This window comes from Ursus maritimus, unplaced genomic scaffold, assembly GCF_017311325.1.
Source record: "Ursus maritimus isolate PB19 unplaced genomic scaffold, ASM1731132v1 scaffold_11, whole genome shotgun sequence".
NCBI classification, from domain to species: Eukaryota; Metazoa; Chordata; class Mammalia; order Carnivora; family Ursidae; genus Ursus; species Ursus maritimus.
The window spans coordinates 51,817,383-51,829,974 of record NW_024423453.1 but is presented as its reverse complement, the minus strand read 5'-3'; the positions used below and the strand labels follow the sequence as shown (position 1 = coordinate 51,829,974).

The window sequence follows — 12,592 nt, the reverse complement described above, 5'->3', positions numbered from 1 at the left end:
ACTGGCTGAGCCAGCCAAATACCCTATAACCACCATTTTTTAGAAGCTGCTGAAACTAAGATAAATCATTCTGGTTGTTTAAAGGAAAAACTAAAACTAAAACAAAACAAAAACAAAAAGCCAACAACAAAAAGCACAACAGAATTGTTGAGACTAGATTCACTGGCTTAGTTTTGTCCACTACCTGAAACAACAACAAAAATAAGAGTTTTACAATAATTCATCATTCAGAATCTGTTACTGTACAGATTTTAAGAGGTTTTGAGTCAGTTCCAGTATAGAAATAAGGCCAAAGTGTTTCTGTAAGACAATAGTTAAAAATATAGAGAAGGGATCTATCACTCAAATTATAAAAGGAAACCTCACACAACTCACAGTCTAAAAAAATGCCAATCTTTCTAGGTATTACTTTTGGCAGAAGATTAATTTTTTTAGGACCCAATGCAATATAATTACTCTGACTACATCGTCCAACACCCCATAATCCATCCTGTGCTAAAACTGGTTGACACTGATTCTTTCTCCTTCTGGAAAGAGAGTCTCTACAGATACCCACAATCCATTCAGGCTTGTCTTTCACTTCCACCTCCCAATACTGCCTGCCAGAATTATAACCCCTAGAAGCCAGAACAGCCTGGCAGAGATAAAACCTCCTTGGGTTATGAGGTAAGTTATGCCTTTTATTTCCATATTGCACAGTTTTTCTATCTTCTGAGACAATAAGCTTACGATGTGCTGTTTCAGGATCTAGAATTAGATCCACCTGAAATCTCTTGGTAATTTTATTTAGGCCAGAATATTGTGGAGCAAAATGGTAACCATATTCCTTTAATTGGAACGAAAAAGGTTCAGGGGACTTTAAGGTTTTATATTTATGGTAGATACTTTTAACACCTGTCAGTAATTCCAGCTCTGACTTCATATATTTGCCCTCTATTTCCTTCGACAGATGTTTTAATGTGGAAAGATAATTTGAAAATGTTGTTAGGTTTTCATTTAGTTTTGTTAAAGTATCCATTTCTTCATCCTGTAATTGCCGAAGAACAATCTCTTGCTCATTTTTGAGAAACAACAAAATTTGCTCAAATTCAGACTTTACTTCTTCTCTCCTACACTGTACCTTCTTCTTCAGTTCCAGTGATTTTCTGCTTTGCATAGTTATCACTTTTTCAACTTGTTCTACTCTCTCCTTCCATAGTTCAGTGCAATTCTGCAATCTTTTCCTATGATAGGGAGCAGCCTTCTCTATGGGCCAAATATAGTGGTTCTGGTGATCAGCAGAGAAACTACACTGTGGACATAAAACTTCTAGGTCCTTCTGACAGAAAAAGGTCAAAACCTGATTATGTTTTTCACATATAAGCTTCTCTTCCTTCCTCTTCCTCTTGCTTCTTCTTATCTGTAGTAGCTTAGCAATTTCAATCAAATTACCCAGTTGGGGATTGTTCGTGAATTTCCTCTCTGGAGAGCAGTAACGGCAAAAGGGGCAGGGGAAAGTCCCATTTAGATTCTTCCAGAACATACTGATGCAGGAGAGACAGAAGTTATGTCCACAGTTGATGGTCACTGGCTCTTTCAAGTAGTCCAGACAGATGGGACAGCTAGCCCCCGTTTGGAGGTCTGCCAGGGCTGTAACAAACTCCATTGAGCTGTGAACAGAGGTGATAGGTAAGCTAATATGTCCCTTAGTAAAGCCTGGCTCTCTACCACACAAGACCCCGCGACCAGTGGATATCCTCCCACAGTTTCACTGGACTGGCATGCTGATGACAGCCTAGACAAACCTGTTTCCCTTTGCCCCTTAGCTCTAGAGACTGTTGCCAAGAATACTCCACAGGCTGCAGTCTATTGCATACTTGAACGTATTAGCTGTGCTGCTGTTCTTCCCAATTCATGATGTAAAGTCAGACTGGATGACTTTCCTGTTTAAGAAAGCAGCTGTAGGTCCAAGACTAGGAATATTTCCTATGGGTGAGAAAAGACGTTAAGTTAAAAATACGATACCACAATCCCCAATGTATTAAAACATTCACACAAGACTCATCAACAAATGCTAAAATCATTGTGTAGAAGTTCTTGGAAAAACAGGAATTCATAGTTACAGAGATTCGTTCATCTCACACATTTCAACAACAAAGCCTGTAAGATATCCCTGCAAAAAAATATTCCATCTCAATCCAATCGTAAGAAAGTAGTCTAATTTAATTGTGGGGCATTCTATAAGACAATCGGTATGTGTTCTTCAAAATGTAAATGTCATGAAAAACAAACATAAAAAAGTTTCAGAAATATGACAGACCAATATAATGTGGAATACCTGATTGAATCTGGGATCTTAAAATTAAAAGATAAACAACTAAAAGAACATTTCTGAGACAAATGGGAGAACTTTAGTTATGGACTACATATATTCTATCAGTAAATTGTGTTTATCATATTAATTTATCATAGTTAAGGAGAAAACATCCTTGTTCTTAGGCAATATATATACTTTGGGGGGATGGGGACACCATCTTGATGGCTGCAACTTATTTTCAGAAGGTTTAGTAATTTTAAGATGTGTAGCAAAAAGTTAAAAATTGGTGCATACAAGCAAAAGGTTTATCTAAGTATACTGCACATCCTTTCAATTTGTTTGAAATGTTCGAAATAAAAAGTTAGGGAGAGGGGTGCCTGGGTAGCTCAGTTGGTTAAGCATCTGCCTTTGATCTCAGGGTCCTGAGACTGAGCCCCACATTGGGCTCCCTGCTCAGCAGGAAGTCTGTTTCTCCCTCTCCCTCTGCTGCTCTCCCTGCTTGTACTCTCTAGCTTGTGCTGTCTCTCAAATAAATAAATAAAATCTTAAAAAAAAAAAGTTAGGGAGAAAATTTTCTGGCTTGTTTGTGAGACACCCAACACACCCAATTTTAAGCAAATCAAATTCCTCCAAGTTTGTGAGCCATTTTACCATCAGTACAGTATTCTCTCCTTTCTTCCCACACTAAGACACTTTCTCAACTTGTGTTCTTCCTCTCCCATCCCTCATAATCCAAAGACAGTGAGAATAGAAATATAGGCATGGTTTTGACATTTCAAAGTGGCTTTGTCCTGATGACCTAGCAAGGTCTTTTACCACACATACTTACTCTTCCTACAAGCAGAATAGGAAAAATGTAGTAATTCTAAAAAGCTTCCATTTTTAAATTATTCCCAAACTCAAGGATTGATTCAGTGTCTTGGGTCTGCAGAAGCAACAGCGCAATATGCTATGGAAGGCAGTGTTTCACAATATAAGGACTAACATTAAAAGTCTATTATGTTTGGGAATGCCTGGGTGGCCAAGTCGATTAAGCGTCTGCCTTCAGCTCAGGTCATTATCCCGGGGTCCTGGGATTGAGTCCGTGTTGGGCTTCCTGCTCAGCAGGGAGATTATATCTCCCTCTGCCTGCCTCTTTCCCTCTTCTTTCTCCCACTCTCTGACAAATAAATAAATAAAATCTTAAAAAAAAAAAAGTCTATTAGTTTTGAATCCTGGTTCAGCTACTTGTGTATACTTTAGGAAAACCCATGTAACTTTTTTGAATCTCATTTCTTTGACCTGTAAAATGGGGATTATTACCCCTATTTATTTATTTATTAGAGAGAGAGAGAGAACACATGAGCAGAGGAGTGGGGGCAAGGCAGAGGGAGAGGGAGAAGCCGACTCCCCATTGAGTGGGGATCCTGACCTGATACGGGGCTCAATCCCAGGACCCTGGGATCATGACCTGAGCCAAAGGCAGACGCTTAACCGATTGAGCCACCCAGGTGTCCCTATAACCCCTTTTAAAATAAGGAGATCACATAAATGGCAGCCAACGTGTCCAAATAAGCTATTTTATTCAAGATTTTATTTTTTAAGTTACTTCCACATCCAACATGGGGCTTGAACCTATGACCCTGAGATTAAGTCACATGCTCCATCAACTGAGCCAGCCAGGTGCCCCACCTTTCTATTTCACACTTATTTGGATCTAGATCCAAATATGGCCCACGTATTACATTTACCTATAGCACCCCCTAGATACCTTTCAATCTACAATAGTGTCTTCTGCCTCTACCTTTGTCCTGGTGGACTATCCTAAGTTCTACATTTTACCTACGCTTCTTGATATGTAATTTCACTTACCCTTCATACCTTCACTTTTTAAACTTACTGAATCTTTCCTCTCAGTTAAACCTGTTAATAACTCACCAAAAATCAAGATAAAGTGCTCCCCTTAGCTTACCATTCAGAGCCTCTCATACCTTAGGGTCTTCATCTTCATCTGGCTATGCTCCCCTAAAGCAGTTGGTCTTTGTTTTCTTAAAACAGAGATGTTATGTTCTCCTTCCTGCACAAACCACTCACTCTTTATGTTACCCTTCCCTCCCTTCACTCTTTGCGACTTAGTTCTGCTCCTTTGGGACACTCCAACCAAGACAAATTTTCCCTAGGATGGTTTATTATGTGTCAGGCACTAAGCTAAGGATCTTTCATGTAGTTTCTTTCTTTTTTTTTTTAAAGATTATTTATTTATTCGACAGAAATAGAGACAGCCAGCGAGAGAGGGAACACAAGCAGGGATACTGGGAGAGGAAGAAGCAGGCTCACAGCAGAGGAGCCTGATGTGGGGCTCGATCCCATAATGCCGGGATCACGCCCTGGGCCGAAGGCAGACGCTTAACTGCTCTGCCACCCAGGCGCCCCTGTAGTTTCTGATTCAATCAAACTCTCCAAACAACCCTATAAATTAGGAGCTATTATCCTTGATTAGAGCTGTAAAAAATGAGTCTACAATAATTTGAGTACCCTTATACAACACTGCATTAATTGGCTTACTACTCAATCACGAAGCTGTACTATCCCTTCTTCATACACCCACAGCACCCTACGCATCCCTCTGCATCTATTTCAAAGCCATTTTGATATATTCACAGTTCTTCACATTTGATAACATATTCCAAACATTTTTAGGAGGAAAGACAGGGATTTATTGATTCTAGCACCGTAACAGCAAAAACGTAACACAAACTGAGAGGCAGCAATACCTGATAGAACTGGGTCTTCATTCAACTCTGCCACTTAACTAGTTATATGTCCTTGGTCAAATTAATTTCTCTGAGCTTCAGTTTTCTTTTCACAAAGTGAGAAATAATACTATCTCATATTGTAATTATTAAACAAGAAAATAAAATTAAGGCACATGTCACAGTGCCTGCCATTTAACACAAACACAATAAAAAGTACTGTAAGACTATCTCATAAGATCTCAAAAGCTCTTAGAAATCTAGCTGAAATCACATACTTATATTACACGTATAGGCATACCGTGTTTTATCGTGCTTCACAGGATTGTACTTTTCAGATACTGAGTTTGGTTTTGTGTTTTGTTTAACAAAGTGTATGTTCAAGACTTCAGTGAAGGAAATAACTGCAGCTTTGGTGGAAATAGCAAGAGAACTGGAATTAGAAGGGGAGCCTGAAGATGGAAGTGAACTGTTGCAATCTCATGGTCAAACTTGAACAGATGAAGAGCTGGTTGCTGCTTATGGACGAGGAGAAAAAAGTGGTTTCTTGAGATGGAATCTACTCCCGGTAAAGATGCTGTGGAGATTGTTGAAATGGCAACAAGGACTTAGAATACGCCATAAACTCAGACAAGGCGGCAGCAAGGTTTGAGGACAGACTCCCAATTTTGAACGAATTTCTACTATGGCTAAAATGCTATCAAACAGCATCACATGCAACAGAGAAATCATCCATGAAAGGAAGAGTCAATCAAAGTGGCAATCTCTATTGTCTCATTTTAATAAATTGCCACAGCCACCCCAACCTTCAGCAACCACCACCCTCATCAGTCAGCAGCCATCAAATAGAAGAAAATCCTCCACCAGCAAAAAAGATTTACAACGCACACTGAAAGCTCAAATGACGGTTAGCATTTTTAGCAATAAATTATTTTTTAATTAAAGTGTGTACATTGATTGTTTTTAGACATAAGGCTATTGCATACTTAACAGACTAAAGTATAGGGTAAACTAACTTTTATATGCACTGGGAAACAAAATTTGTTTGACTTACTTTATGACAGTGGTCTGGAACTGATCCCACAGTATCTCTGAGCTGTGTGTGTGTGTGTAAAGGCACTTACATATAAAAAGTACTGATAATAAACCTAAAAGCTGCTATTGTATGTCTCATATAGTTGCTAAGTCCTTCATGAATGGCAAAGGCGTTAACTTCCACCAGACACTATAATAATGAAGGAAATTTTCTTACACTAATTTTGGAGGCACAGGAGAGGAGTTTCGGAATTTTAAAATACACCTTTAATTTTATGTTAAAATACATTCAACTTGTAATAAATTCCAGTCTCTTCCAAGCTACTCTTCCTACTTGCCCACACTAAGTGTTATTATAGCTAATGACTAAGGCTTCAATGACTTTCACTTCTTGCTAAATACTTTCAAAATGGGTACTTTAAAAAAAAGTTTTATTTATTTAAGTAATTTCTACACCCCATGTGGGCCTCAAACTCACAACCCCAAGATCAAGAATCGCAGGTTCGTCTGAGCCAGCCGGGAGACCCCAAAACGGGTACTTCTGAGTAAGCTAAGCAAGATGGGGTGTGCATAGGGTTCGGGGTGAGGCCGCACAGAAGGGTCAGAGATTAGAAAACTGGGGCTGAAGGAAGTTTTAAGAATCTTGCCCAATGTAACAGTAAATTGCAAAACATAATGGGAAAACAAAAATCAAGAAAAAAATATTAAGCTTTTTAAAAAGTATGTGCAAAAAAAGGGCTCAGTACTGTTCAAGAAACGTAAAATAGGTACTCACTCCAGGTTATCATTGTGCCCCCCTTTTTCCAAGTGCACACACTGGTCAGTTTTCTCTACTTTTCAGAATAAAGCTATTAACAGACTGTAAGTTAACAGAACGAGCTTTGTAAGTACTGCTACCACCCTCGTTGAACTATCCATTTCTCCCTTCCCACTATAGTATGAGCCCCTTTTCTACTCCAAAACATAATGGTGTCTCCAATCAATTCCCTAATTCTGCAGCTATATTGATCTTTCCGAATACAAACATAATCCTTCTATCTTCCACTTAAGACATTCCACTAGTCCTTTATTACTTTAAGAAAATAGCTCTCAAACCTTAGATTGCATCATGATTTACCTATATATCTTGGTAAAAGACTACTGGGCCAAATTCCCAGTTTCTGATTCAGTTGGCGTGTTGTATTTCTAAGTTCCGAGGTGATGTCGCTGATCAAGGGACCAGTTTGTGAACCACTGCTTTAAGAAAAATAAAGCTTTAAAGACCCATCAAGATGTGGCCCTAGCCTGTTTGCCTAACTCCCCCATCAAATCATACATCATAGTTCTGATTTGATTTTACAATTATTTTTGCAATTCCTTAGCTAGTATGTCCAACTCTTCTGCCAGACTGTAAGCTTCTTGGTGGGAATTTGTCTCCAGCTTTATTCTTGTCCTTGGGCATATAACAGGTGCTCAAAAAGTATTCAAGTATTTAAAAGTACCTGTGGTGGATTCCAAGCTCTCAGTTTCAACCACTATCACCTTGAATGCCTCTTAACATGCCTGGCCTAAACTGGTTCATCTGCAAAGTCGTAATGATAATTCCCAATTGTAAGATCTTTGTTGAGGGTTAAAGGATGTTTCAACTGGCCAGGAGGTGTAGGCAATGTTGAGTAGTGGGTTCTCAAACGATGGCTACCACTCCGTTCTCTTAACTTCCCACCCCTCCTCCCTCCTCCCTCCCACCAAACACAGACAGTAATCCTTTGGAGATAACCTACCAATTCCACAATTCTCGTTCAAACTAAAATCTCCTTGAAAATTTAATTAAAGCAGGCCCATCACTCCCATTCTGATTCCACGGGTCTGAGAGTAAGAAGCTGTTGTTTTTGCAAAATCTTCGCCACAGCTGAGGAGACCCAGTCTTGGACAGGCTGCGACCCCGAGGTCTGGCGCCCAGCAGATGCTGAGGAAGACTCTGCTCAGCTGAGCCTCACGACACCGCACTATGCTTACCTGGAAGCGATGACTCGCTCAGCCCCTCCCGGGCCAGAGATACTGTGGCCCCGCAGCCCGACTCAGCGTAGAACAGAGAACCCAAGTCGCGAGAATGGGCAGGTTCTCAGGAGAAGCTCACCCCGTGGCCCCTGCGGTGATTGGCCGTCCCTCCGGAAGTGGGTAGGTAATCGCCTGCGCATGCTCAGTACCCTGAGTGGCCCAGGAGACCGGAAGTGCTCTTGAGCATAGATGGGGGCGTTTCCTTCAGTAATCAAGCCGTTGTTGTCATCAACTGATCTTTTCGAGGTGGCAAACTTTTACATATTTTTACTATTTTTGTTTCTATGAGCAAGTTGAGGATCAAAGTAAGATTGCAGGTTCGTTTTAAAAGAACACCTTTCTCTCAGACACTAAGGGAAGGGAGAGTTCTGAGGCGGACCTGGTCACTGTGGGATCATAGGTGAGGAGATAGGAAGCTTTGAAATGAAAGGGAAGTTGTCACCTTCATGGATCAATTTGCATCTCAGTGGGTTAGTGGGTGGGGCTGTCCCACCCTGTAGAACTATGCCCCAACTCTGGCTCACCCAAGGTCCCTCCTGAGGAAGTGATAGTTAAGGTGAAATTTAAAGAATGAATTTGAGATACTTGGACAAGTCTTTAAGACTGAAGGAAGAGCCAGTGAGGAGGCTGGTGACTCTAAAGAACTTGGTAAATGAAGGATCATGTACCTTTGGCTGGCTCTTCAAGGGGAAGTAGGGAGGGGTTTGCGGTAGAAAAGATGGAAAATGGCTTTTGGGAAGCCAATGAGCTAGGTCAGAATGCTGCTGTAATACTTTGCAGGCAAAATTGAGAATTTTGATCTTTACAAAGCCACTATGGTTTCATAGTGCAAAGAAAAGCCAGTGAAGCTTTTTTTTTTTTTTTTTTTTTTTTTTAAAGTAATCCCTACACACACTGTGGGGCCTGAGCTCATGGCCCAGGGATCAGGGATCCTAGCTCTACCAACTGAACCACCTAGGTGCTCCTGCTAGTGAAGCATTTTAAACCATTAATATGATATAATAACATTTGAATTTTGAAACGATGATTGGTTACAATTCAGCGACCTAAGAGATCCAGGAAGTGGTGAGTGGTGGTAAGTAAAATACAGATGTGAATTAGAGATTCCTCCCCAGATAATGTTAGTTGTGCTTTCTAAACTTTTTGATTGCTGGTGGCAACAGCTTCCCCTCTTTTCCTTTGTTCTTTTGTTGTGGGGTGAGTATATGGTTTTAATTTAAATACCGTGAGGTACAAAATTTGTATCATTTCCTATCACAGTTCATGACAAAAAAATTACTTATGACAGGAAATCCTATCAGCATGACAACTGAATCCTGAAAGGCTGGCCATGCTTTGTAGGGTACATCATAATTCAACCAGAAGGGGCCATCCTACCTTCTATATGCTAATTAAGGAGTTGATTGTAATGCATCGGATTCTTCTTCTGAACTCCTTGCTTTTAAGAATTATCATGTAAAGGCCGCCTGAGTTGGTCTGAGGGTTGTGCGTTATTGTTAAGCTGTTTAAAGGGTGCCTGGGTGGCTCAATCAGTTAAGCATCTGCCTTTTGCTCAGCTTAGGATCCCAGAATCCAGGTATCAAGCCCCGCCTTGGTGTCCCCGCTGAGCAGGGAGCCTGCTTCTCCCTCTGTCCGCTGCTTCCCCAGCTTGTGGTCTCTCTCTCTCTCTCTCTTTCTCTGTCAAATAAAATAAATAAATTTTTTTAAAAAAGAATTATCATTTAACATCCCACCAGACTAGTTCAGAAGCAATCTGGCCTTCACCCTTAGTCCTCCTGTGTAAGACCTGAAACTCTTCCTAATTTATCAGTGATCTAGTTTCTCAGCCAAGGATTATTTTTCATGCCTTGTTACTCTCTGTGATGCTTTGTAGTCTTGGTCTCTGGCTGCTCCATCTTGTTTTAGCAAGTTGCTCTTCCTCTCCCTGCCCTTCATGCACAGAAGTAAAGGCCTGCAAGGGCACACGACAAAGTTTTAATATGTAGTATGAAACATTTATTTACATATATATATATATACACACACACACACACATATATACATATACACATATGTGTATTTATTTGCTTCTGCATGTAGAGAGGAAAAAGAGTGATGGTTAAGGTCTGGCTTTGGAATCAGGCTCCCAGGAATTCAAAACCAAGCACTGCCTTGTGTAACCTTTGGCAGGTTATCTTTTTGTTCCTGTTTCTCCTCTAGTAAACAGAAAATGGGAGTGGGGCAGTAACAATTTGTAGAGAATAAGATGGAGTCACTCATGTCAAGCAGGGGCCTTTGTCAAGCATTGACACAAACAGGGGTACTGCAGCTACCAGATATCGCTGAAACCAGCAGCAGTTGATGACACCCCAGAACTGATAAGCAGAATCAAAGGAGATCTGCCGGGCCCAAGACTAATTAAATTCCTTTAAAAGGGGAAGATTTTTGGCGGCAAACTGTCAGACTCTTCAGACATTGACCCCTCTATGTCTGACCACTTCAAAAAGGCAGCTGCCACCAAAGGCTCTGTCCGACTCTCTCTGAACAGAACTGAGATCCTTCACTGCTTGAGGATAATAAGCAGTAAGTGGTGAGAGCTGACCCAGACCAGACCCAGGCCTTAGCTCAACTGCAGGCCCACAGACTGACTTCCTGTTTGGTTCGTTAACTTCCTACCCTCTGTGTTATCTTGTTGTGTGACTTGTGTTTGCTTTGTGAGCCGTGTAAGTAGACAAGTTAATCGCATGGTGAAATGTCATTGAGTTTGGAATCCTCAACCTGCTTTATAATTTTGTTAACCTTGCTTTATGACTGAATAAAGCTGACATTGTGGAAAGACACAACTCGTGTACGCCTTCATAGCATGCTCATGACACAGTACAACTTGACTTCTTGGAGTAATGAGACTTTATGAACTAAAGCACTGGTGTCTGACATGGCAAATGTAGTGTTAAAACACACACACAGCACGCCTGGGTGGCTCAGTCGGTTAAGCATTTGTCTTTGGCTCAGGTCATGAGCTTCAGGTCCGGCTTTGAATCCTGTGTCGGGCTTCCCTCTACCCCTCCGCTTGTTCTCCCTCTCTCTCTCTCAAATGAATAAATAAAAATCTTAAAAAAAACCACACACACTATCTATAAATTCATCTGAAAATGCCTATTTCTGTTTCCCTGAGGGCAGAAATGAGATTTAGAAGCAGCAGGTGTAAGCGGCCCATTTTGTTTTCTATCATTTGTAAAGCTTTTTTTTTGGGGGGGGGGGGACTGAACTAAGTGGCTTTATTGGGGAAAGCCTGGATTACAAGGGACTTAAGAGTTGGCATTGGGGCCCTTCTTCTTGGCAAAGGTGGGCACAAGATTGACAAAGTGCCATTGTACTGCATCCACCACTGTGCTCGGCCTGTCTTCTTCTTCTCCGGCTTGGCCACCTTGGGAGTCTGTCCTCTTACTTTCCCAGCGTGGGCCAGGGAACCATGAACTTTCACCTCCAAGCATGGGGCCGGCTACTTCCAGGGTGGTCAGAGCCTCCACTCCACACTGACTGAGGGTAGCCTCAGCCTCCAGGGGCAGGCCTGCCAGGAGCTTGACTTGATCTTCTGGAATGATACCCTCCAGCGAGGCTACATGAGCTTTAATCTGGATGACCATCTCCTGGCCAGTCACGTCCAGGGTGTGTCACTCCTGGGGGCAGACAAACAGCTGCATGTCCACAACTGAACCGCGGCCACCACAGCTGCTACCACAAAGATGGAGTTGAGAAAGAGCTGTCTCATTTGTAAAGCTTAAAAAAAAAAAAAAAAAACTGAACTAAAATTCTGTGGGTCTTCTTCCTTTTGAAAATAATTTTTTAAAGAGAAAAAGCAAAGCCCCTTTGACACAATTATTTTTGGAATAGTTTGAAATATTCTTCCTTAAAGATAAAAAGAATTTTATTTTATGCAGGTGCTCTTTTTCTCTTTAAAAAAATAGTTAAAGCAAACAGAATGATTTCCAAGTTTCCTTGAAAGGAGAGAAGGAAAGCTGAGAAGGAATTAATCCAGACTTTGTTGAATTAAGTGTGAAACACATACACACCCACAGGGCTCGGGCTAAGCAAGCTGAAGTGGTGATCACTACAGTCATCTGCCTCCAAGAGGCGGCAAAAATCTACACACCAGAAAACTTGCTCCAGTTTTCAGTCGCAGGTCAGGAAACAATTTTTTATCTCATATCTTATAAAATATATGGCTTTGATGATTTAAAACTCTGTATCCTAATACTTAAGAGCATATTTTGGAAGGCACTTGGATTTGTATTCCGACTCGAACAGTTTACTAGCTGTGTGATTTTGCCCATTTAAAAATGGGCAAAATAATGCTTAATCCAGCAGGGTTACAGGGAAACTACTCTGCAAAAGGCTGAGCCCCTTCTTTCCTCCCTCCCACCACTCCCTTCCCTTTTTAAAAGTGCACTTTTTGGGGCACCTGGGTGGCACAGAGGTTAAGCATCTGCCTTTGGCTCAGGGCGTGATCCCA

The 12,592-nt window shown here is 41.1% G+C and overlaps 1 protein-coding gene and 1 pseudogene across 1 annotated transcript; both read right to left on the bottom strand.

Moving 5' to 3' along the window:
• Nucleotides 1-223: 223 nt before the first annotated feature.
• Nucleotides 224-1,693, bottom strand: LOC103658122 (tripartite motif-containing protein 60-like). The gene has a single exon (XM_008685600.1). The coding sequence runs from the start codon at nucleotides 1,643-1,645 to the stop codon at nucleotides 224-226; it is 1,422 nt and encodes a 473-aa protein (XP_008683822.1). The 5' UTR covers nucleotides 1,646-1,693.
• Nucleotides 1,694-11,358: 9,665 nt separating this feature from the next.
• On the bottom strand, nucleotides 11,359-11,863 carry LOC103658120 (annotated as a pseudogene).
• Nucleotides 11,864-12,592: the final 729 nt, after the last annotated feature.